At 40.2% G+C, this 26,289-nt stretch overlaps 1 protein-coding gene across 2 annotated transcripts in view; it reads right to left on the reverse strand.

Annotated features, from left to right (window-relative positions):
- Nucleotides 1–26,289, reverse strand: part of KCNH1 (potassium voltage-gated channel subfamily H member 1) — a 289,657-nt gene that overhangs the window by 211,132 nt on the left and 52,236 nt on the right. Inside the window, exon 6 of one of the 2 annotated variants that reach the window (XM_045536431.1) lies at nucleotides 7,240–7,632. In XM_045536431.1, the coding sequence (XP_045392387.1) occupies nucleotides 7,240–7,632 (393 nt within the window). Of the gene's footprint in view, nucleotides 1–7,158; nucleotides 7,633–26,289 lie in introns of both variants that reach the window. The other variant, XM_045536430.1, reaches the window with a different exon arrangement.

Below are 26,289 nucleotides of genomic sequence, written 5' to 3' on the forward strand. Positions count from 1 at the left end.
ATTTTTCATGCAGAATGTCCAGTACACAATCAAGAATAACCAGCACATGGGCCAGGCGTGGTGGCTTACTCCTGTAATCCTAGCAGTTTGGGAGGCTGAGGAAGGAGGATTGCTTGAGGCCAGGAATTTGAAACAAGCCTGGGTAACACAGCGAGACCCTGTCTCTACAAAAAAAAAAAAAAAAAAACTAGGTAGGTGTGATGGTGCATGCTAGTAGTTCTAGCTACTTGCTGAGCCAGGAGGATCACTTGAGCTCAGGAGTTTGAGGTTGCAGTGAGCTAAGATCGTGCCACTGCACTCTAGCCAGGGTGACAGAGCAAAACACTGTCTCAAAAAAAAAAAAAAAAAATAACCAGCACATAAACAGATAAAATAATCTGTAAGAAAACTAAGGGAAACAGTATAATACAATAGGATGAGGCCCACGGAGACTCCAGATTATTCAGTTATCAAATGTAGACATTAAAATAATTATCCTTAAGGTATTTGACAAGATAAAAGGCAAGATCAAGAATTTCAGCAGAAAATTTGAAACTATAAAATAAGCCAAATGACAACTTTAACTCTGAAAAATACAGCCACCAAAATTAAGAATGCACTGGAAGAGTTTAAAAGCACTTAGGCAAAGCTCAAGAGTGAAATGGGAAACTGGGAGATGAGTCAGAAAAAAAAATATCCAGAATGAACCAGGGAAAGACAAAAGGTCAAAAAATATAAAAAGGAGTATAAGAGAGACATGGGAGATAGAGGACAAAGGGTTAACCTAAGTGCCCTTAGAATTCTGGAACAGAAAAGAGAGAAAATAGAGGTAAAATTATAAATAGAGAGTGGCATTCTCTGTGGCCCCCACTAGACTGGGAGCTCCTGGGGAACTTACATCCACCCCCATACCCTACCATCAAAGTCAGTAAGATTTCTTTAAAGAAGGATCACCCTGAAAGAGTTACCAAGAAAAGTTGGTAGAGAATTAAAAGGAAGCACAACTTGGGTTGACCAGAAGGAAGGAGGCGGGGAGGGAAGACGGTGTCAGCAGAGGGGAGTCAGGCACAGGAGCCGAGTGTATCTTACTCCAAAGCGCAGAGCTCTTTCATAGCCTCAGAGACGTTTTCTTCTAGGATTTACTTTTTTTTTTAACCTCTGGGATCACAGCTTCACAGTACATCACTGCTTGCAGAAAGCAGGATCAACTTCTGCTGTTAAAGATGCTCCCCCGGCCCCTCCCCTGCTCCCGCGCACACCTGCCCCAGGTATGATCAAAACTCAGGGGTCTGTGCAGGGTCCAGCACCCACAGCCCAGTTTCCATCGGAAGCCTCTGCTTGAACAAAGAGACACGTCACCTCCACAGTCCTTTGCCCACCGTGAGCACAAGTCAGGAAGAAGACTGATGAAATAAATCAAAGGAAAAGTTCTGGGCAACGTCGCCAGCACCGGGACAGTGGCGGCATTACTCACATCGCTGAAATCAGACTCAGCCCTGGCACTGCCAGCAAGTCGAGATCATCAAAAGAGAAACTGCAGCACTTCCTGCCACTAACAAGACATGAGAGTGAAAACTCCAGCGTGTCTGGTTTCGTCCTCTTTTTACCAAAATAATTGGATGGCAGAAATACTCAGCACAAACATAAGAGAGAAATGCCAAGGAAAAAATGCAAAGACACTGTAGTACCATTTAGTTTTTCTGCCTTTTGTGCTATCAGCCGTAATGACCTGTGTGAAATGTTGTTGGGTTTTGTCCAGGAACTGTCACAGGCTGCTAAGATGTGCTCTGCGTCCCGAGGTCTCACCTCTCCACATCCAGGGGACCCACAGAAGGAGGACAGCCAGGACAGGGCCTGCGCTGATCAGGGCTGAAATAACACATGCTATTCAGAAATGATTTTTTTAATTGCTGTTACTAAATAAATTGTGCTACATCCATACAATAGAATATGGTTCAGCAATAAAAAGAAATGAACTATGAGAAAAAGACATGGAGGAACCTTATATGCATATTGCTAAGTGAAAGAAGCCAATCTGAAAGACTCCATACCGTATGATTCCAACGTCAGGACATTCTGGAAAGGCAAAACTGTGGAATTCCAGTGGTGGCCAGGAATGGTGACAGCGGGAAGGGCGTGGGGGTCGGGGGATGAACAGGTAGAGCACAGGGGATGTTTTAGGCAGTGAAACTAGTCAGTATGATCCTGTAATGGTACATACGTGTCATTACACACTTGTCCACCCCACAGAATATACAACACAGAGAGTGAACCCTAATGTAAACTATGCACTTTAGCTAACAATTATATATCAATATTGGCTCATCAATTATAACAAATGCACCACACATATGCAAAATGTTGATAATAGGGAAAACTGTGGGGGGGCAGGAGGCAGGGAGTGGTCTCAGTACATCTCACTCCATTTTTCTATAAACTAAAACTGCTCTAAAAAAATAAAGTCTACTGATGTTAAAAAAAAAACCAAATTGCTATTATGAGCCACAGACAGCACCTGTACAGTATTGCTAGGACGCAGGGAAAGAAAAGCCGTGGTCATCTCATGACTTTCACCTGATAGTTTCCTACCAGCTTTCAGCTGGACAGCACAGGAGTCACCTGGGTACAAATTGAAAAGGTAGCCTTCTAACTAAAAGGAACCACAAATGAGGACTGACAACCATAAATTAACAGGGTAAGTAACACACGTGGGTCCAATTGGCCTTCAGCATCAGTGATAAGGAAATGCCTGGAAAAGCAGGGAATAGAGAACCTAGAATTTAGAAGTGACGATATTCACCAAGGAGAGATAAGCAGGACAGGCAACTAGACCCTGGAGTCACTGCCGACCTCTGCCCTCAGTGTCCATCCTTGAACGCATGGCCCAGTGACAGGTTAGAGTCACCCAGGCTGACCACCCAAACCTCTCGTCCCTCAGCTGTGAGAGAGGTCCACCAACAAGAGGGAAGCAGAAGGGGACATGCCAGGGAATGATTCAGAGAGGGGTCCCCAGGTGCTGAAATGCAAAGCTTGGTTTCCCCAACTTCCAGATTCCCTGATGAGACACCATGACCTGCAGGAAAAAGCACGAGCCTAGGAGTCAGGAGACTAGGGTCGGTTTCACTACCTCAAAACAGATGCCATCAGCCAAAAGGACAAGCTGCCCCTTTCCTCTCATCTGCAAAACAGGGAAAATACTCGCTCTAGAGCTACAGAAGGTTAGAGCTGGGATAGACTTGTCATACAGGTGAGGCAAACTAAGTCCAGGGAGATGCAGTGACTTGTACAAGGTGGCACAACTGGATGGCAAAGTCACATCTGGATGAAAGTGTTTTGGAAAATTAAATGCATGAAATAAATGAAAGCTGTCATCAGTGCTATCATCTTTTCATCGGCACACCTTGCTCCTGCTCTGCTCTAAGGTGAGCATCTCCCAGGAGAGTAGGCTCTTGGCAAGTGTCAGCTGCATCGCTGGCACTAGCTGGTTGTGCTGCTTGCTGAAGTTGCAGGGCCAGGAACAGAAGCTCTTGGCCACTTCCAGGCTCTGAGGCATCAGAATTGAGACCTGGGAGATTGGCCTGATTGGCCCCATTCTCCCCTTTGCACTTCCACACTCCAATAGCAATAAGCAATAAGGTTTCCTTGGGAGAGTGAATCTGTTTTGTCAATAATAATTCCATCTTTAGTCGATGAAGCACACTAAGCCAACAATCCTCTAAGAGCATGAAAGAGACTCATTTGGCTTTTGCTTCAACAGACCCATTCCAAGCTTTAATTCACTCAGTTTCCAGACCTTTTGTCCCCTAACCAGTTTAACTAATGTGCAAACATATTCCCATACAGCCTCCAAAACAGATTATTACCAACAGACTGGAAAATGACGCAAATGCAGTCCATCTACATAAGTGAAACAAGTTTAGCCAAAGGGATAGTCTGTTTGGTTTAAATCATGGAGAAGGGTTATGTCCACAGGGCCGAACTCACAATTGCAAGCTTTAGCAATTTCCCCTAGTGCTTTCTTGACCCAGGCCTTGGGTGGGTCCAATCTTTTCACTTCGAGAGCTTCCCACTCCCACTCCACACACAGATGGCAAAGCCACCACTGTTCATGTCCATCTTCTTTGGTCTCCATTGGCATAATTAGGAGAACACCAGAGACAATTCAGCTCTGTGTATTTTTGATGAGAAATGAGTCAGTCATTCCTTATTTCTCTCCACATTCTCCCAGAAAAAGAACCTAGAGCAGAGGGAGCAGCAATCTTCGCTTAGTGACTCCACAACAGATCATGGGTAAGAGAGCATGTGGTGAATGTGAACCTCCTAAGCTATTAATCAGAATTCTCCAGCCAAAGGGATTTTCCCTCAGCCTAATCCAGATTTTCCAGGTGGGATGACCTTCATACTGCCCCTCCCCTGCAACCTCCTCTAACCACCACCAGCCAAACCACTACCCAAACACTGTTCCTTCGGGAAGGTAAAGTAGTACTATCCCCAAGATGTAGATGGGAAAACTGTGATTCAGAAAAGCTAAATGACATACACAAGGTTCACAGCTGTCCTAATAGGTGAAATGAACAAGACTAAAAGCCAAATAGTTTCCTCACATTGATCTCCTTCCACACCACCACAATTGTTATGAAAGGGCATTATTTTGGGTATCAGGACAAACTTTTAAAAGAAGTTACCAAATATAAAATCAAATCTTTATAGAAGCAAATCATAGCTATAATCCCCTAATATTTACATTATTATTTATGATCAAGAAGTGGTAGTAAGAGCTTGGAGAGTAAACCCTTTTACAACTAGAAAGTTACAGATAAGTGACACTTTTCCTATCACTGATCTATTTCATGAATCTAGAAATCAGAAACTACCACTGAGATATTCACAAATAATGGCAAAGGATTGCCAACCCAATGTACACAGTCCCTGGGGAGAAGCTCTCTGTTCTATTAACCTACCAGGTAATATTGAGGCATTTACATATATGTATTTATAGTTTTGCCCATTTTTGATAAGAATCTGTGGAAGCTAAAGAACTGTTCTATTTATTTGCAAAAATTTTAGTACCATTGCTATAAAAACCACGCAAGTGATTTTTTTCAAGTTAAATTTCATTTTCCATATCTGTATAAGAAGCTCTTTTAGATTGAGATAATTCATTTGAATTACCTAAGCCAAAATGATATTTTCCTCACTAACATAAAATCTTCTAGAAATGTGCTTGCAGAGAAAAATATCATTTCCAACATGTACTAAAATTCACATTTAAGAATTCCAGCATTCACTTTAGTGATGATTCTGCTCTTGTAAATGATCAGTCTTAACTCATTTAATCCTCCCAGAAAATCTACACAAGCCACCCAGAAAATTAGTCCTTGGGATTTAAAAGTATATTAAAACACATTCACCCAGATAGAAGCATGGACGGTTCTGGATCTAGAGCATCTGAGCACCTAAACTCTCTCCTTCTAGCTCTATGTTTAGCAGCATTTTGTAGGAAGAGTTACTCTTCACTGGAGAGAAAAGTGGTAGGTAGTTTGGTTCTCCCAGAGAGGAACTAGTGTCCTTGCCCACTGCTGGTACTGAGCTAAAGACAAAGAGGCACCATTACTCCACCAGTAAGACAGGGAGTCATTGGCCAGGGCATGATATCCTGGCAGGGAGCAGGCTCTTCCTTCCAACTGTTTCACGTCTGCGTCCTATGAGCCCTTGCACCCTGAGAATGCGTCAGGCCTCAACCCAGCCTCCAGGTGGCTTCCTAGATTACCCACCCAGTTAACAACCCAGCCAGACTGAGACCGTGGGGTCCTCTGTAATCCAAGGCAATGAGGGCCCATAGCTGAACAAGGCTGAAGACTTATCAAATGAACTGCCTTATCTTAATCCATCTGGAGTGTCAACTAGTCGTACAAAAAAGGAAGAACAATTCCCATAGAACACAAACTAGATAAGAATCTGACATTTTTCTTTGCAATGACTTGACATCCTTGCTTTTTCAAAGGAGAAAATCACTTTAACCAGCCCAGTGGCCCTTCTTGCTGCAACGTGTCCCAGGCACCCATTCAGACAATGACTGAGCATGTCCTAATTCTAACACATTTACAGGGCATTTATCTTCCTTTAATTCCTTCCATTGCCTGCAGGACTAACAATCCAAAGTAATTGCTATAGTTTGGATGTTTGTCCCCTCCAAACCTCATGTTGAAATTTGACCCCTAATGTTGGAGTTGGGGCCGAATGGGAGGTTTTTGGGTCATGGGGGCAGATCCTCCATGAACAGATTAATGCCCTCTCTCAGAGGTGAGTGGGTTTTTACTCTACTAGTTTCAGAGAAAGCTGGTTGTTAAAAAGAGCCTGGCACCTCCCCTCTCTCTCTTGCTTCCTCTCTTGCCACGTGATCCCTGCACATGCCAACTCCCCTTCAACTTCTGCCATGAGTGGAAGCAACGTGAAGCCCTCACCAGATGCCCAGTCTTGAACCTTCCAGCCATCAGAATTGTGAGCCAAATAAACCTTTTTTCTTTGTAAATTGCCCTGTCTCAGGTATTCCTTTCTAACAACACAAAAGGGACTAAAACAGCAGTGTAATCCAAAAACACCACCACTCCTCTTAACCACAAGCTGGTATCTTAGTATCTCAGCAAACAATTACCTCCAAAGCTCATTTTTAGCAAAGAAATAACTCATTCCAAAATTTGCAGATGGAAGGAAGGAGAGAAAGAGGGAACAAACTTAGGAAAAAGTGGTATCTGTTATGAGAAGTTAATCAGCTATCAAACAGCCAAATGTCAGCAGCAGATAAAAGCAAAGTCCCCATAATTAGAATAATCAACAAATAGGTAGACATTCAGCAATTGAATACCAAGTGTCAGATTCACAGGTGCAGTGGCCATGCATATCTGCTCCTGCAGCCCCACCACCCCTGAGCCAGTGGCTTGCATTCACATGGAGTAAGAGTAAGCCTTTTGTCTCTTTCACACCCATTCACTGACATGCAGAGATGCCCAATCTCCAAAGGACAGGAATAGCAGGCAAGGGTATCTGTCAAGCATGCTCCCTCTATTCTGGACATCAGTCATGCTAGTTCCCACCCATTTAATTACTTTGCTGTTAACCACCCACATTTAATTCAGTTTTAAAGACATGACAACAAGGTCTGAGATTTGAGGGATGTACCTGACTCTCTCTCCCCTCCAGTGGTGGTGGAATCTGATCAGCAAAACCAATCTTCCCTGGATCACCCATAAAGGCACTAACCTCATCCACGTTCTCAAAAGCGTTGATGACATCATATGGCAAACAGGACAGAAGATCAATCACAAACCACGTCTTCAGGTAGTTCATGCGGATAAGTTTGGGGTCAGAAATCACCTCCCCCGCTGGTCCAACAAAGGTGGTATGAAAATTGAGCACAATATCCACCAAAAAGATGACATCCACGATGCTATCCACAACCAGCCAGGCCACATTGTTCTGCCTGGTTTTAAACGAGACATTGTAAGGGACCAAGATGGCTGTATAGAAGGTCAAGATCAAGATGATCCAATCCCACGTGGTCTTAAAAACACAGTAATGCAAGATGATGTGGGGGGGAGTCTTTGGCGCCTCTTGCTTGTATTGGGGAAGGATGTCTGAGCCCAACTGCAGGACCTGTACAGAAAAATATGGCCAAGAGAGAACTAAGTTAGGATTTAATTGCAAACATCTAACCAGTCAGCATCTGTCACTGACAAATGTGCATAATCCTCTGGATGGTTCATTTGGTATGATAACAGGTATGAGAGGAGTATGGGAAAATGGAAGTAAATACTGTAATAGAAATAATCATAATGAAACAATAACAAACTATTGTTTCACTTACTGTGAGCCAAGAATTGTAGTAAATCACATACATTTACTACCTTACTTAATTCTAAATACAAGTTTGTTTTTTTTTTTTAAAAAAAGACAGGCTCTTGCTCTGTTCCCCAGCCTGGAGTACAGTGACACAATCATACCTCATTACAACCTCAAACTCCTGGGCTCAAGTGATCCTCCTGCCTCAGCCTCCAGAATAGCTGGGACTACAGCCACATGCCACCATGCACAACTACAGCTTTGATTTACTAGACAATTATTATCCTATGTGACAAATGAGAAACTGAGGCTCAAAAAATTAATAAACTTTATTCGATGACTATTTATTGCTCAGATTTCAATCAACAGTTGCAGAATATACATTCTTCTCATCAGCACATGGAACACTGTTCTATGATAGACCATATGTTAGTTCACAAAACAAGTTTTAAATTCTTTAAAAATCAAATTCATATCAAGAATCTTTCCGGACCACAACAGAAGAAAAACAGAAATCAGTAACAAGTGGAATTTTGTAAACTTTACAAATAAATGGAAATTAAACAACATTCTCCTCAATGACGAATGGATCAATACAGAAATTAAGAAGAAAATTTAAAAATTTCTTAAAATAAATGAAAATGGAAACACAACATACCAAAACCCATGGGATATAGAAAAATCAATTCTAAGAGGAAAGTACACAGCAATAAACACCTACATCAACAAAGTAGAAAGATTTCAAATAAACAATCGAATGATGCACCTCAAGGAACTAGAAAAGAACAAATCAGACCCAAAATTAGTAGAAGGAAAGAAATAATGAAGATCAGAGCCAAAATAAATGAAATTGAGACTAAAAAATACAAAACAAAAAGCGATGAAAGGAAAAGTTTGTTTTTGGAAAAGATAAACAACACTGAAAAATCTTTAGCTAGATTGAGAAAGATAGAGAAATCCCAAATAAATAAAATTGAGATTAAGAAGGAGATATTACAACTGATACCACAGAAATACAAAGAACCATTAGAGACTATTATGAACAATTGTATACTAACAAATTGAAAAACCTAGAAGAAATGGACAAATTCCTGGACACATATAACCTACCAAGATTGAACCAGGAAGAAACAGGAAACCTGAACAGACCAATAACAAGTAATGAAACTGATTGAATCAATAACAAAAAAAAAGTCTCGCAAAAAAAGAAAAGCCCAGGACCAGATGGCTTCACTGCTGAATTCTACCAAACTTTTAAAGAAATACTAGTACCAATTCTTCTCAAATTATTCCAAAAATTGAAGGGGGGGGGCGGATTCTTGCAAACTCAGTCTACAAGACCAGCGTTACCATGATACCACAAGCAGATAAGGACACAACAACAAAAAAGAGATAACTACAAGCTACTATCTCTGATGAACATAGATGCAAAAATCCTCAACAATGTGCTAGCAAACTGAATCCAACAGCAGGGATTTATCCAGGGATGACTCAACCTACATAAATCAATAAATGTGATACATCACATCAACAATATGATGGGAAAAAACCATATGACCATCTCAGCACAGAAAAAGCATTTGTTAAAATTCAATATCCCTTGATGATAAAAACTCAACAAATTAGGTATAGAAGAAATGTACCTCCAAACAATAAAGGGCATATATGACAAAATCACAGCTAACATCATACTGAATGGGGAAAAGTTGAAATCCTATCCTCTAATATCTGGAAAAAGATAAGGAAGCCTATTTTCACCACTTTTATTCAACATAGTACTGGAAGTCCCAGCCAGTGCAGTCAGGCAACAGAAACAAATAAAGGGCATCCAAATTGGGAAAGATGAGGTCAAATTGTCCCTGTTTGCAGACATGATCTTGTACTTAGAAAAACATAAAGACTCTACCAAAAAACCTGTTAGAACTGATAAACAAATTTAGTAAATTTTCAGGATAGAAAATCAACATACAAAAATCAGTAGCATTTCTATACACCAATAGCAAACAATCTGAAAAAGAAATCAAGAGAGAAATCCCATTTACAATAGCTACAAAAAAATAAATAGGAATAAATTTAACTGAAAAGGTGAAAAATCTCTGCAAGGAAAACTATTAATATGAAACATTGATGAAAAAATTAAAAAGGATATTAAAAAAGGAAAAAGATACCCCATGTTCAAGGATTGGAAGAATTAACATTGTTAAAATGTCTACACTTCTTAAAGTGATCTAGAGATTCAATACAATCTCTATCAAAATACCAATGACATTCTTCAAAGAAATAAAAAAATTAGAGAATTTACATAGAATCATAAAGATCCTGAATAGCCATAGCAGTCCTGAGCAAAAAGAACAAAGCTGGAGGCCTCACACTACCTGGCTTCAAAATATTCTACACAGCTGTAGTAAGCAAAACATCATGGTAATGGCATAAAACAGACACATAGACCAATGGAACAGAGAAGCCAGAAATAAATTCATGCATTTACAGCCCACTGATTTTTGAAAAAGCCACCAAGAGCACTCACTGGGGAAAGAATAGTCTCTTCAATAAATGGTGCTGGGAAAACTGGATATCCATATGCAGAAGACTGAAACTAGACCCCTATCTTCTATCATATACAAAAATCAACTGAAAATGGATTAAAAAGTAAATGTAAGACCCAAAACTGTGAAACTTTCAGAAGAAAACATATGAGAAATATTTCAGAACATTGGTCTGGGCAAAGATTTTTGGAGTAAGACTTCAAAAGTACAGGCAACAAAAGCAAAAATAGACAAATGTTATTATATCTAACTAAAAAGCTTTGCACAACAAAATACACAATTAACAGAGTGAAGAGACAACCTATAGAATGAGAGAAACTATCCATCCAACAATAGATTAATATCCAGAATATACAAGAAACTTAAATCTACAGCAAAAAAAAACAAATAATATGATTTTAAAATGGGCCAATAATCTGAATAGATATTTCTCCAAAGAAGACATATAAGTGCTCAACAGATACATGAAAAAGTGCTCAGTATCACTAATAGCCAGACAAATGTAAATCAAAGACACAATGAGATATCATCTTACCCCAGCTAAAATGGCTATTATCACAAAAAGACAAAAAATAACTAATGCTTATGAGGATATAGAGAAAAGGGAACTCTTGTACACTGTTGGTGGAAATGTAAATTAGCACAGCTATCATGAAAAACAGTATGGAGGTTTCTCAAAAAACTAAAAATAGAAATATCTGCACTCGAATGTTTATAGCAGCACAATTCACAATTGCAAAGATGTGGAAACAACCCAAGTGCCCATCAATACATGAGTGGATTAAGAAAATGTGGTATATGTATACCATGGAGTTCTACTCAGCCACAAAAATCAATGGTGATCTAGCACCTCTTTTATTGTCCTGGATAGAGCTGGAACCCATTCTACTAAATGAAATATCACAACAATGGAAAAACAAGCACCACATGTACTTGCCATCAAATTGGCACTAACTGATCAACACTATGGTGCTCACACAGTAGTAATACTCTCCAGGGATTAGGGGGTTGGGGAGGGGGCAGTAAATTCACAACTAATGGATGCAGTGAGCGTTGTAGAGGGGAAGGGCATACCTCTAATCCTTGCTTGGGTGAGGCAAAGACATAAAATGTAACCAAAATGTTTGTATCCTCATAATATCCTGAAATAATACACAGATGGCAAATAAGCACACGAAAAAGTGTTCGGTGTGATTAGCCATTTAGGAAACAAAGTAAAACTACAATGAAATATTTCTATACACCTATCAGAATGGCTAAAATAAAAAAGTAATGACAACACCAAATGCCAGTGAAAATGCAAGTAAATTAGATCATGTATTTGCTAGTAGGAATGTAAAATGGTACAGCCACTCTGGAAGAGTTTGGAAGTTTATTAACAACTAAATACACAACTACAATATGACCTTTACACTCCTGGTCATTTATCCCAGAAGAATGAAAACTTATGTTCACATAAAAACCTGTACATAAATGTTTATGGTAGCTTTTTTCATAACAGCCAGAAACTGGAAACAACCCAAATATCCTTCAACAGGTGATACATCTGCATCATAGAACACTACTCAGCAATAAAAAGATATAAACTACTGATATACTACAACCTGGATGAATCTCCAGAGACTGAAAAAGAACAATCCCCAAAGACCACACACTTATGATTCCGTTTATGTAACATTCTTGAAATGCTAAAATTATATAAAAAGAATTAAATTAGTGGTTGCCAGGGCTTAAGGAACGGGGGTGAGGGCAAGAAGCAAGTGGGTGTCACCCTAAAAAATAAAAAGGCAACATGAGGTATCCTTGTGGTGATGGAAATGTTTGTTCTGTACCTTGAATGCATCAATGTCAATATCCTGGTTGTGATATTATACTATAGTTTTGCAATTTTCCCTCAGTTTACATCAGGGAAACTGAGTAAAGGGCAGAGGAGATCACTTTGTTTCTTACAACTCCATATGAATCTATGGTTATCTCAAAATAAGAAGTTAAATTTTAAAAAATCAACTGCATGTAGATGAATCACAAGTATTTCAAAGAAGGGGTCCTGAGCATGCAGCTAAGAAAAAGGCAGGGTGAAAAGGGAGGAGAGTTATTTAGGGAGCAGTTGTATGTCTGCAAGATACAGTCTGGGTGATAAGGAAGACTATTCAGCACAAGAACTCAAAAAATACCACCAGTAAGCAGCCCCCTGCTGATTGCAAACTAAAGTCACCTAGAGCTCCATAGTTCTTGGTAGCAAACCCTCAGGAGGAAATGCCCTTTCAGAGAAAAATGGCTGTTCCTGTGACAGTTTGATATAATCTATAACTGTTTCTAAGCAGATTTCCCATTCTGATTCTTTCCGGGACACTATTTGCCCCTGCCTGAGTGAGGCCTGAATCAATAGTGTCTTCATACCTCCCCAAAATGCCAGCTTGACCAGAGACTCTCCCCTGCTGATATTGCTACAATACATATTCAAAGAATACTGACAGAGGCCCTAGGCTAGAGAGGGAGGATTGATGAGGACTTGCATTCAGTTTCTCTCTTCTCACCTCCGGGATTCAGCCTTTTACATTTAAACCACAGGGTATTGGCATTCTAAAAGTAGATTTTTGATTGCTAGGACATTTGATCATAATAAATGTGACCCATTCTCTTTCCACATCTTTACGTAAAAGGCTATGAATGATTTCCTGAAAGACCAAGCTTTTATGATTTGACTTAAGATCCTATATATTTCACTCTGTTATGAACTCTAGCAGTTATCACAACACTATAGAAAACAGGAAAAAAGATGAAAATTCTGTAAACGAGTTCTTTGTTAGAGAAAATCAATATCCTTAAGAAAAATTCCCTGACCAAGAGTATCTTATAGCCAGTTAACTATCTGGCTTCAACAGTCTTTTTAGCATAGTGACAAATGACTAATTATTCATATTGCTAAGAATGATTTCCATGAGACCGACCACCTTCCTCCTCAGGAGTGTGTGTGAGAATGGATTCAGACTAGCAAGGTAAGTAGCAGCATCACTCTGGTGAGGTCCACAACCCCCACCCTCGGGAGAAAAAGCTGTCTCAAGGTCATTTGGTATATCACTATGGAAAGGAATTAGTGTCCTCCAAAGGGACGGAATCTCTGGCTACTGAGTTAAACAAATGGGATACAGACCTTGTCCAGCCATAGGGGCATGCACTATGTTAGATGCTCAGTGATGCTTCAGAAGCTTTGCAGAGAAACAGCTTCACCAGAGAGAAAGGGTCCTCTTGGAGAATGACCTGGTCTCATGGTCCCAGTGACCACAACACACTCAATACTTTCCCTCACCTCTTTTTTGCCCTTATCAGTATGAGCCTGTGCTTATAGCTTCTTCCTTTGATTAGTCTTGTACAATGGAAGCTTCCAAAGGCAGAGTGGTAGCAGAATGCCCTTCCTAGGAGGGGCTTGTGTCTGTCCTATTCCCCCAATCAGACTGGGAGTTCCCCAAAGGCAGATGCTACTTCTCCTGGTGTAACGTCACTAGTTCACACTCTCCCTAGCCCTCCCCCTACAACTCCAGCACCAGGCTCTGCCCCCAGGAAGTGCCTGTTACAGGCCATTATTGATAGGGCCAAAGAATGCTCATCTTGAAGATGGGACTCTAGAAGGAAAACAGGGTTTTTCTCTCAATAAAGATAGGGAAAATCAGACTGACTCATCTATCACACTTCTCTAGCATTTTTACTTCCAAAGTCCTCTACTATTTTTCTGAATCCTTATAATCACTCTGTGAGGGAGTTTTACAGATGGGAAGATGGAGGCTCAGTACAATGGAGGTGAAGTGACTCACCCTGCATCATGCAAGGGGTGAGTAAGCAGACAAGCTGGGAGGAGAAGCCAGGCTGCCAGCTCCAAGCCTCCGAGTCTTTTTGCTCATCCATCTGTGCAGCCTGAAATACCTTTCATAGCACATTGACATATATCATCACAGCTCATGAGAGCAGGCTGGTATTTTGCTTATTATACAAATGGGGAAAATAGACCCAGAAGATAAATAATTTGCTCATAGTCACATTGCAGATGACAAAACAGGACCTTAAGCCCAAGTCAAGTTTCCCAACACAATGCTTTTTCCCCCACTGTACACAGACTCTTGATAAACTACTGCTTTTCCGTAGAGTCCCTGAGTGACAGCAACATGCCAGTCTGTCATCTTATGAAACCAGCTAGTAGCTGAAGGCACCATCTCCTACTGTGGACCTTCTCCAGGATGACCCAATTGAGTCCCCAACCAGCCACGTTGGCCAGAGCCTGTCTCCCTGAACAGTACATACATACCCCAGTCCCTAAACTACACCTAACTCAATTAAGAGAGCATGACCAAAAATGACACTCACTCTGAAACTCTTCCATGTCTGGTGAATGTCATCATGCAGAGTGAGTTTTGCTGAGGTGGGTCAGAGATCACAGTATCTCACTCTAAGCTCTTAAGTCCTGTTCGCTGCCACACCTCACTCTTGGCTCATGTTTTCACCTTATGAATCACGGAAGAAACAGAATCAGAGAGAGGCTCCTGCATCTTCCAATGATCACATATCTACAGATCAGCCTCCATCCTCACCCACCCACCTCAGCCTGTTTCAATAGAGGAAGTGCCCTCTTGTGTCAAAGGCCAATTCCTCTGAGCCTCGTCCTGCTCCCATCTCAAGTGTTTCAGCCCCTCCTTTCCCTTCTTTCTTCCCATCAACCTCTCTTTGGATATGGGATGATTCCATTAGGATCTTTAGACATAAATCGACTCCCCTTTCTTGCTACAGTTCCTTTTGCTGTTTCCCTTAATAGCCAGACTTTTTGAAAGCAGTCTAAACATAATGTCTCTACTTTCTCCCCTCAGATCACCTTAAACACACCCCAATCTGACTATGGCCTTGACTCTCTAAGGAAATATCTATTGTCGAAGTCAATGTCGCTAAATCCAATACACTCTTCCATCCCGATCTAACTCATCCTCTCAGCAGCATTTTACAGATTTTTATTCTTTCTTGAAAAACTCTCCTTGCTTGGCTTTCTTAATGCCACTCTCATCTGCTCTGGTACCGCAAAGGTGTGCAGCTCAAAGATCCCTTCAAGGAAACCTCCAGAACTAATCTGTCAGGAAGTTCTGTTGCTTCTACCACCAAATAAATATAACTCAGGATTCATTCACTATTCTTCAGCTCACTTCTAAACTCTATCCAATGCACCATTCTCTCACAGAAATATAGCAGCAGCTTCCTAACTTCTATCTACTTCCATTCTTGCCCATCTCAAATTCACACACTATACAGCAACTTGTATTCCATCCAGTCACTTTCTTGATCAAAACCCTCTAGCTCTTTATATCAAATTTTGATCAAGATCTACATTCTTGCTGTGATGTATAACAAGCCCCTGCCTATTTTTCCAACCTCACCTGAGCCCTTCTGACCTTGCCAACTATACTCTACCCACTGGCTTTCTGCAAAGACACCAGCTTTTCCCATGTTGGAGCTCAGAAAGCTCCTTCCCTCCTCTCCATGTGGATGGGTTCCTCTCAACCTTTAGGTCTCAGCTTCAGAGTCTTCCCCTTATAGAGACCTCCCTGACATTCTATCTAAAATAGATTCATCACCTCCTCCCTTCCTCTGTTACTTCCTATTAACATTTATAACCAGGTTTGTCATTTTTATTGCACACATGGAGAACTGTAATAATATGTTTATTTGTTTGTTTCCTTGTTTAAAGAGGTCTCTCTCACTAGATCATAAGTCCCATGAGGGCAGGGTACTTGTCTCTCTTCTCACCACCATATGCTTAGTCCATAGTGCAGGGCCTGGCACACAGTAAGTTTAACAAAAGACAGTTGAATGAACTAATGAACCAGCTGAACAAATGAAGCCAAAGAAGAGGCTAGAAAAGAAGATCCAAATAATTATATAATTCTTTTTTGAAACCACTTCTTTGAGGCACTATTGGCATACAAAAAGCTGTACATATCTAATGTATTCAACTTGATGAGTTTGGAGATAAATGTACCCCCTTGAAGCCATCACCACAATCCATGCCATAAATCTGTCCATTATTCCAAAAGTTTCTTCCTGCCCTTGTGTTTATTTTCTTATGTGTGACTAGCACACTTAATATTTACCCTCTTAGCAAGTTTTTAAGTATACAATTACAGTATTATTAGTTATAGGCACTATGTTGTACAGATGTCTAGGACTTATTCATCTTATATAACCAAAACTTTGTACCCTTTGACTAATACTCCCCCCTGCCTCTTCCCCCACAAACCCTGGCCACCACTGTTTTCTCTGCTTCTATGAGTTTGACTATTTCAAATAACTCATATAAGTAGTATGATGCAGCATTTGTCCTTCTGTCTTTGGCTTATTTCACTTAGCATAATGTCCTCCAGGTTCATCCATATTGTCAAATTAGTCCAAGGAAGCTAAGTTGCTCAAAACCACAAAGCTAATTAAATTTTGAAACTGAGATTCAAATCCAAGTCTAATTCAAAAGCCCATAGTCTACACTAGCACTAACCAACGGAAATATGACGCAAGTCACAAATGTGAATCTCATGTAATTTTAAATTTTCTAGCAAGCCACATAAAAAGAAGTCAAAGAGGTAAAATTCATTTAATGTTTTAACCCAACAATTTAATGCAATATATCCAAAGTATGACCATTTCAACATGCAATATACAAAATTATTAGTGAGACAGTTTACATTCTTTTTTATACTAAATTTGAAATCTGATATGTATTTCACACCTACTACACCTCTCAATTCAGACATGTCACATCTCAATTGCTTAACAGCCACATACGGCCAGTAGCTACCACACTGGACAGCACGGTCTAAACCATGAAGTTACATTGTGCCATAAGAACACCCTGTGCTAGTTTAAACAACCATAGACCTTATCCTCAGAAGCAGATTTGTAATGGATAAACTATACACGCATTAGCCAACAAAAAATGAATTAAAAAATGTGAATTGCTGGTGTGTGTGTACATGTAAATGTGGGAGAGACAGGAAGGTGGGGGGTAGAGAAGACGTGTCAGGAAATGAAGGGGTGGTGGGGAAAGCATTAGAGAGGGGGCTGCAAACACAGTAAGTCGATCAAGATACAGCTTTTGCAGGCTGAACCTGGCAGTTTCAGCCTGGGAATCTCAACCTTGGCTTCATAGCTGATCAACCTTGGGCAAGGCAAGGTCTCCATGCCTCTGTTTCCTCACCTGAAAAATGAAGCTAATACCCCCTACACCAGAAAGACCCTAGGAAGATCAAATCAGAAGAGACATGAATGTGGGTTTATGTATGTATGTATATGTGTGTGTGTGTGTGTGTGTGTGTGTGTGTGTGTGTATTCTTGTGAACAGTAAAGCAGTAGTCAGAAACTAATATTTTTGTGCAAATAAAGAAAAATATTGGCTCAGGGGATTCTGAATGAGAATCAGAAAGATTCCAGCAATCAGCTCACAGAACCTGGAATCTTCCGGGAATATATCCTTTTACCTTAAATTGACGTGATCCAGAAAGTCCTTGGCTTCCTCAAGGATCAGGGACCAAGAATAGCAGAATTAAAATGGCCTAAGAAGAAAGGGGGACTGATAAAGCAGGTTTATTTAGGGAGCAAAAAAAAAAAAGGTATTCTCACAGACCCCATCAAGTCTATGGATCCTTACAGCGTAATAAAAACAACCATTGGTTGAATGTCTGATGGACAGTTGGACACTAAAAGTTACCCACAGGAATGCATAGCTTAGAACAGAAGAAAGATGTGTAAACAAATTACTAAAAAAGTGGTAAGAAATGCATATATAAAGTGCTTTAACAACAAAGGAAAAGAGACAACTAATTGCCTTAGGTGATCAGAAAAGACTTAGATGTGAAATGATTGTCAAGATCTCCCCTGACGCTGAGCCACAAGGGAGACAAAACTCATACAGGGCATTCTGGGCAGACGAACGGTGCAAAGGCTCAGATGTTTAAAGGAGGCAGTGTAAGAGCTCACTGTGGGGGAGACCTGGTATGACTGAAGCTTAGCTGAGTTTTTAGTTTGTTGTTGTTGCCCTTGTGTTTCAGAGGGACTAGAGAGGACAATATTGGGACACAAAGTTTATTTAAGGGAGAGAAGGACTTGCTATGCCCTTGATGCACAGCTAAGAATTTTAAGTGAGGTTGATGATAGAAGCGCTCTTGGTGAAGGTAGCTGGGCAGCAGTGTGGAGAAGGGGCAAGTCTGGAGGCAGGGAGACCTGCTGCAAGACCACTGCAGGATTCTAGAAAGAGAAGATGCAGGGTTAAACTGGGCAGTAGCACTGGGCAAAGCTGTGGGCAAACTCTAAAGTCTTCCTGCGAGCTTGAAGACCTGGCCAGGATGGGCCCCAAGAAGGACAGAAGGAGCCAGCAGCCTAAGATCACCATCTCTTGGGAACATCGGCTGTCATCTCCCTAGATGACAGGAGCAGAGAAAGCTAAGTCAGACACAGAGAACTTCCTCTTTGAGAGTGGCCCCATAGGATATACCGCTCACCACCACAATGGCTTCACTGATTATTTAAGGGCACAGGTAGACCATCCTCCATCAACACCACCATCACCATCATCCACAGCTGTGTCAAGCATCCTCCCTCTGTGAGTCACAAGAAACCCTAGTTCTTTAAACTCCTTACTCCAGGCACCCCCACCCAGGCACCTATATGTGTGTGTTTTCTATTCCCTCAGTACAATTCCAAAAAGCTCCCCTGTTTAGAAATAACTTGGGTTTTTATGACTACAAAGTGAAGACAAACTCAGCCACATACTCAAAGAAAAAAGGGAGAGCTGGATGCTAACAAGACTAGGCGGTGCTCCAGTCACAAAATAAAGCTTGATTTGGGTCTTCAGACAACCCAAGCTAAACAATGGCTTAATTCCTGTCAAACACCCTTCTCCATAAACCAGGCAGGTGCTATTTTTAGGACTTTTCCATGATGCACTTGTTCTTTAATGGAAGAGATAAGGGCAGTGGGAAGCAATGAAAAGTATTAACCCATATACTTTATGTTACAATCCAGTACCAACCCACATGACACCTTCACCAACACAATCCCATATGGAAACGCAACTGGGAAACAATCTTGGTTTCTTCTTCGTTTGCTGAGTGCTTCAGCTGTATTCTTTTAACATTTTATCTTAAAGTCTTCAGCTATATTTCTAAAATTCAAGATGATTAGAATTAGTGGTGAGGCTGAGTCACAAAAATGTTGTCATCATTACCAAGTCAGTCACAAATAGTTTTCCATGATCCATGATCAAAGTAGACAACTGACAGAGGAAGAAGGGCTTAATGTGAAATGGAACCAACATTCACTGAGACCCTACTAAGTGTCAGACACTAAACCAGGTACTTGGTTCCATTCTTCCTTCATTCATTTAATGAACCTTTACTAAGTACTTACTACACGTCAGCATTGTGTTTGACAGTGGGGATAAAAATAAACCAGACGGACACCAATTCTGCCCGCACGGGTCTTTCGTCTACCGGAGCAAGTATGAAACCAAAGTATTCCCAGCGTCATGAACCCTCAAAGAGTAAATTGTACACGGCAAGGACAGGTTCTGAGAGGAAGTTTAACTAGTTTGGATTGGGGTGGCGCAGTTGGAGAGGAGGTGTGAGATCTACATTGAGTCTTGAAGAGTGAGTAGGAAGTACCCCAGCCAAGAGATGGACTAAGAGCTTCCAGGCCAGGGGAGGGCATGTTCCAATGCGCAGGGGCAAGACAGAGTTTGACAAGCATGAGTGCACCCTGGCTGCTGCTGAAGGTGAGAGCCGGAGTCTGGGGGAACTGCCAGATGAGGCTAGAGAGGTGCTTTTGGTCTTGTAAGTCACCAGTAAATTTTAAATTTGTCCAAGACACAAGAAAAAGATGTTGAAGGATTTTTAAGCAGGAAGTATAAGATCAGACTTGTCTTTAAAAGCATTGCAAATCCTCACAACAATCTTTTAGGGTAGGTAGTATCCTTATTTTATGAGGATGAGAATAGATTAGTGAGACTAAGTAACTTACAAAGTCACACAGCTAGAATGTAGTAGAGTTTTAGAGAAGGATTCGGGTCAGACTGACTCCAAATCTATTTCTCTTTCCACTACATCATCCTGTCTCTAAAGAAAAAAAAAAGCTGAAGAAAATCCCTAACCTGATTTCAACTGATCATGTATGACTTTTTCACCAAAATCAAGTACAGAGTTGATCCCTGGCATCACTGAACATTTGAGTTCTCCCCTGCCTGATTGAAGTAAGCAAAGTTTATTAAAATATAATAAATACACACACAAAACGGGCCTCCTAGGAAAAAAGCAAAGAACCCCCTCACAAGACCCCAGCCTCGGACAAGAGAGGACCAACCAGGTAGAACCTCATGGCCTCCGTGTGCATACGGAGCAACAAGGCACAGGCTGGCCTTAGGGCTGGCGGGCAACAGGAAGGCCATCACTGGCCCAGCCACTTCCCAAGCTCCCCTTCAACGTACCATGAAGTGGTCATCCCAAAGCCCTCCAGTAGCAGCAAACTTACCACCTACAGGCACAGCCATATTGCCCATATTGAGACCATTGTCAGTATTTTAGAAGACTCTTTGTGAGAGGCAAAATGAACTCAAACCCCAGGTACCTGTGGTAGAATTTCCTGTTTCCGAAGTGACTTTCTTCTTCAAAGCAATAGATCCACATAGTGAGGAGTCATTTCAGTGTTATCACTTTTTCCTGAGTCTTAGGAGCCAAATGCAACACCGCCCCCCCCTCAAAAAAAAAAAAAGGATGAAGCAGGAAATCTCAATTTCAATGACCGAGAAACAAGGGTGGTTGTTCTAGGAAAAAGAATAACATTTTTGCTCATGTAAATCCTGGTAGCCTCCACTGGCGATACTGGGCTGTGGGACCAGAAAACTAAGGACCCTGATGTTGGACATACCATGTCCTGCTCTCCCTCAACAGCAGACGGGGCCCCCACTCATCACCAGGGAAATGTGGATGGCAAGCCTGACCGTGCAAGTGTTCAATAAGTAAAGTTCATCCCAACTTCAGCTCTCTGCGTATCTGCCCAGCTGCCTGTAGAGGTGAGTCCTGGCCCATCTCATGCTCCTGAGACACGTCCTACTGACAGCTGGCTGAGAGCAGTACTCTCATGCACATGAGGAAGGCACCCTCTGTATTTATCACACCAAGTCCTTGTGCAGCTCATAAAAAATAGAGGCTCTTCCTTTAAAAATGTATTAAAATAGGCCGGGCGCGGTGGCTCACGCCTGTAATCCTAGCACTTGGGAGGCCGAGGCGGGGGGATCGTTTGAGCTCAGGAGTTCAAGACCAGCCTGAGCAAGAGCGAGACCCCGTCTCTACTAAAAATAGAAAGAAATTATCTGGCCAACTAAAAATATATATAGAAAAAAAATCAGCCGGGCATGGTGGCGCATGCCTGTAGTCCCAGCTACTCGGGAGGCTGAGGCAGGAGGATCGCTTAAGCCCAGGAGTTTGAGGTTTCTGTGAGCTAGGCTGACACCACGGCACTCACTCTAGCCCGGGCAACAAAGTGAGACTCTGTCTCAAAAAAAAAAAAAAAAAAGTATTAAAATGTTAAAATTTAAGATTAAGTAAACAATGAATAGTATTGAATATCAGTAATGGCGAGAGAAGAAAGAAACTGGCATCTGTGATTAGATAGGCAGTATAAACTGGTATGACCTTGTTTTTTGAACTTCAGCACTTTCTATCCAGTTTTAAATGTTCACGTCCTGTCTTCCCGCTTTCACTTCAAGTAATCTATAACATTCATACTAGCATGAGTGTTTAGAGAGCTTAACAGTCAATAGAGAGGACTAAGTAAATACGGATAAACTGTCCATCTATACCAAACACATTGAAATGATGTTTAAAAAGTAAAACATTTAATACTATTAAACGTTCAAAACCTCAGGTACCAGAAACATAACAGGAACACAAAACCAATGGTAGGAGCTGAAACCAAATAGCGTAGGAGTTTTTCAGAAGCAAGGGTTATCAGAAGCAAGGGTTATCAGAACCAGGTATGCACTGCAGGGGACAGGAGAGGAAGCCACATGCTCTTGCTGGGGTGACACAGGGCTGCCCTAACAGAGAAAACAGAACAGAGCATCTCTACCGCTTGTCTCAGAGACATAAAAAGGAAACTGGTCATCTGGCTGCACCTTTGGTTAGAAAAATCTTATCTGTGAGACATCAGAACTCCAGGCCTGTGCCCTATGTCAGTATGGAGCTAGAATTCACACTGTTCACATGCCTGGAAGCCTCAGGGCTAAAATCTTCACAGAAAAGTTGGAATAGACCAGGTGAAACTATATTATGCGGCACTGATAAACTCAACCGCCACATTCAGATGCCTCATCAACTGGGGACCCAACAGACTCCCACCAAAAGACTCCAGTAGCAGACAAGCTCACCACAAGAGGAAATGAAACACCAAGAGGATTTAAGATATGCCTAAATTTCTGAAGCAATAAAAAAGAAAGAGGTGTTAGCAGATGAATATGACATTAGTTTTGAAGAACAGGAAGATGTGAAAAAGAACTAAACAGAATTTCTAGAAATGAAAAAGGTATATATTTAAAACAAAAGAAATAAAACTCAATGAACAGATTAAACAAGAGAAGTAACTGTCAACCTAAAATTAAAAATTCAGTTAAGCTATGATTTAAGAAAGAGGGAAGAATAATGACACATTTAGACATAAAAAGACTAAAAAATGTATTATTCTAAGACTCTCTATGAAGGAACTACTTGTGGATATGCTTCAGCAAGAAGGAAAGTGAGCCCAGAAGCAAGCTGGGAAGAACAAAAATTTGTGATGACCAAAGAAAATGGTAAAACATATGTTGACAAATCAAATTAGGTATTTACTATAAAAAGAAAAATAACAATGGCCAGTGGTGAAGTTAAAAATAAGGAAAAACTAAACGCTAGACAAGAGTATGGATGAAAGTACTTTAAAGTGTTCTGAGGTCCTTGTTTTGTTCTAGAAGCAGTTAGATATGGTGATTAGCTTTAAGATAGGCATGCTGTTAAAAAAATATAAATTTAATTAATAGGAGAACAAAAATAGAGTGTAGACTTCTCTAACCAATAGAGAGAAATGAAATTGAGTGACAATCAGGGAGGGAGGAAAGGAGGGAGAAAGGAAGGAAAGAAAGAAGGAAGAAAATGAGGGAGGGAAAGAGGGAAAAGGAAAAAAAGGGGGGGATAGTAAACAGAACACATAAAATGCAATACTAGAATAATGCCAGCTAAATTCCAAATAGTAAGAACCATAAACATAAACAGATTAAACTCTTTTACTTAAAGGTAGATACTCTTACACAGTAGTTAGGAGCATAGTACCAGAAGTCAGATTGAGTTTGAATGCCGATGCTACCACTTACCTAATCTCTCTGTGCCTCACTTTCATAATCAGTATGATAGTAACTCCCACGTTACAGGGCTATTGGAACAATTGGTTAACATAATTTATATATAAAAGATTAATACTACGTTTGCAGAGTATTAGAGTGGTATAGAGTTTAAGTTCTCTGTGAGAGTTAGACGTTGATGATGATATTGTCCTTAATGAAAAGGGAAAGCCAGATATACGTAGACTGAGAGATACATAGAAAGGTTGTAAAAAGAGGTGGAAAAAAAATACCAGGAAAATGTTGACTCAAAGAAAGCATGTATAATATTAAGCAAAATAATAACTGAAGTAAAAATGTTTATACAGATAGAAGAATATTACTAAATGGTAATAGGAATAATATGCCAGGAAAAGACAAATAACCTAACAGAAAAATGAACACAGAATATAAACAGCAAATCTACGGAAGAAAGAAAGACTAATGAACATTTTAAAAGTTGAAACTCACTAGCAATCAAGCTAATGTAAACTAAAATGAAATGAAATATAATTGGGAAAAATTTAGCATTCTAACACTACCATGTTAGAATCGGCATATGGAAAATAGATGGTCTTCTCAAACATTACTGGTAAGAGTGTAAACAGTACACTCTTTTACAACAGTAAGAAAACAGATACCAATTACAAAATGCGCAAAAGATATGAACTGGCATTTCACCAGAGAAGACATATGGTTGGCAAACAAGCTCATGAAAAGATGTTCAACATTTTTAACCATTATTAAAATGCTAATTAAGACCCTGATGAGATATCACTACTACCTACTTATTAGAATGGCTAAAATAAAAAAGGGTGGAAATATCAAATGCTGGCAAGGATGCAGAGAAACTGGATCTCTCAAACACTACGTGTGGGAATATAAAATGATACAGCCAACTATAACTGGAAAATAGCTTGGCAGTTTCCTTATAAAACTAAATATACCCTTAAACACATACACACAAACACACACACACACACAGCCCAGCAATTACACCCATGGGCATTTATCCCATAGAAATGAAAACATACATTCACACAAAAACCTGTATGTTCACTGCAGCTTTATTCATATACTCCAAAATTAGAAACAACCCATATATCCTTTAATACATTAATGGTTAAGCAAACTGATACATCCACACAATGGAAAATCAGAACAAACATTGATACACGCAATAACTTGGATGGATGTTAAGGTGATTATAGTAGTAAAAAGCCAATCTCAAAAGGTTCATTATCTATCATTCCATTTATGTAACACTCTCAAAATGATAGAATTATAGAGATGAAGAGCAAATTCATGGTTTCCGGGGAATGGGGATGGAGGTATGAGTAGGAAGAGGTTGTATAAGGCAGTTCTGTGGGGGTAATGGAACAGACTTGTATCTTAACCATGGTGATTACACAAATCTATACATGAAATAAAATTGTAGAGAACTACACACATCCACACACACACAAATGAGAGCTCGTAAAAACTGATGAAATCTGAGTATGGTCTTTAGTTTAATTAACAAGATTCTATACATGTCAGATTCCTGGTTGTGCTTTTATTCTACAGCTACATAAGACAATGCCATTGAGAGAAGCCGGATGAAGAGTACAGGATACTCTCTCTGTACCAGTTTTTCAACTTTCTATGAGTAGCTGATTATTATAAAATACAGTTTTTAAAAATCAATGTCAGGTGTAAAATGCAAGTTGCAAAATATCAAAGTTTGATATCATTTGTTCAAATATGTAAGAAAATCACACAACCATACTACATGTTTTATGGATAAATAAGTAATAAAAATACAAAAACATCAATAGAAAGGAGACACACACTTCAGGGTAATGATTGCCTCTGGTAATAAGTTCTAAAAGGACTTCAACTTTATGTGTGATATTTTAATTTTTAAAAAGATTTTGAAGTGAGAAATTGTCAACATTTACAATTTCTAGATTGTAAAGAATTTGAAGTGAGAAACTGTCAACATTTGCAATTTCTACATTGTAGTTTGAAAATGGGTATTTGTCAAATTACTCTCTACTATGAATGTTTGAAAAATTTCTGAATTAAGACTAAAAATATATATACAGGGAAGTTTACTGAAGCATTATCTGTAATAATCAAATAATGGTATTAATAACAATCTAAATATTCATCAACAGGAGAATAGGGCCAGGCGTGGTGGCTCAGGCCTGCAATCCTAGCACTCTAGGAGGCTGAGGTGGGTGGATCCTTTGAGCTCAGGAGTTCGAGATCAGCCTGAGCAAGAGTGAGACTCCTGTCTCTATTAAAAATAAAAAGAAAATTAGCTGGCCAACTAACAATATATATAGAAAAAATTAGCCGGGCATGGTGGTGCATGCCTGTAGTCCCAGCTACTCGGGAGGCTGAGGCAGAAGGATTGCTTGAGCCCAGGAGTTTGAGGTTGGTGTGAGTTAGGCTGATGCACAGGATGCACAGCATTCTAATCTGGGCAACAGAGTAAGACTCTGTCTCAAAAAA

This window comes from Lemur catta, chromosome 23 (assembly GCF_020740605.2).
Source record: "Lemur catta isolate mLemCat1 chromosome 23, mLemCat1.pri, whole genome shotgun sequence".
Taxonomy (NCBI): Eukaryota; Metazoa; Chordata; class Mammalia; order Primates; family Lemuridae; genus Lemur; species Lemur catta.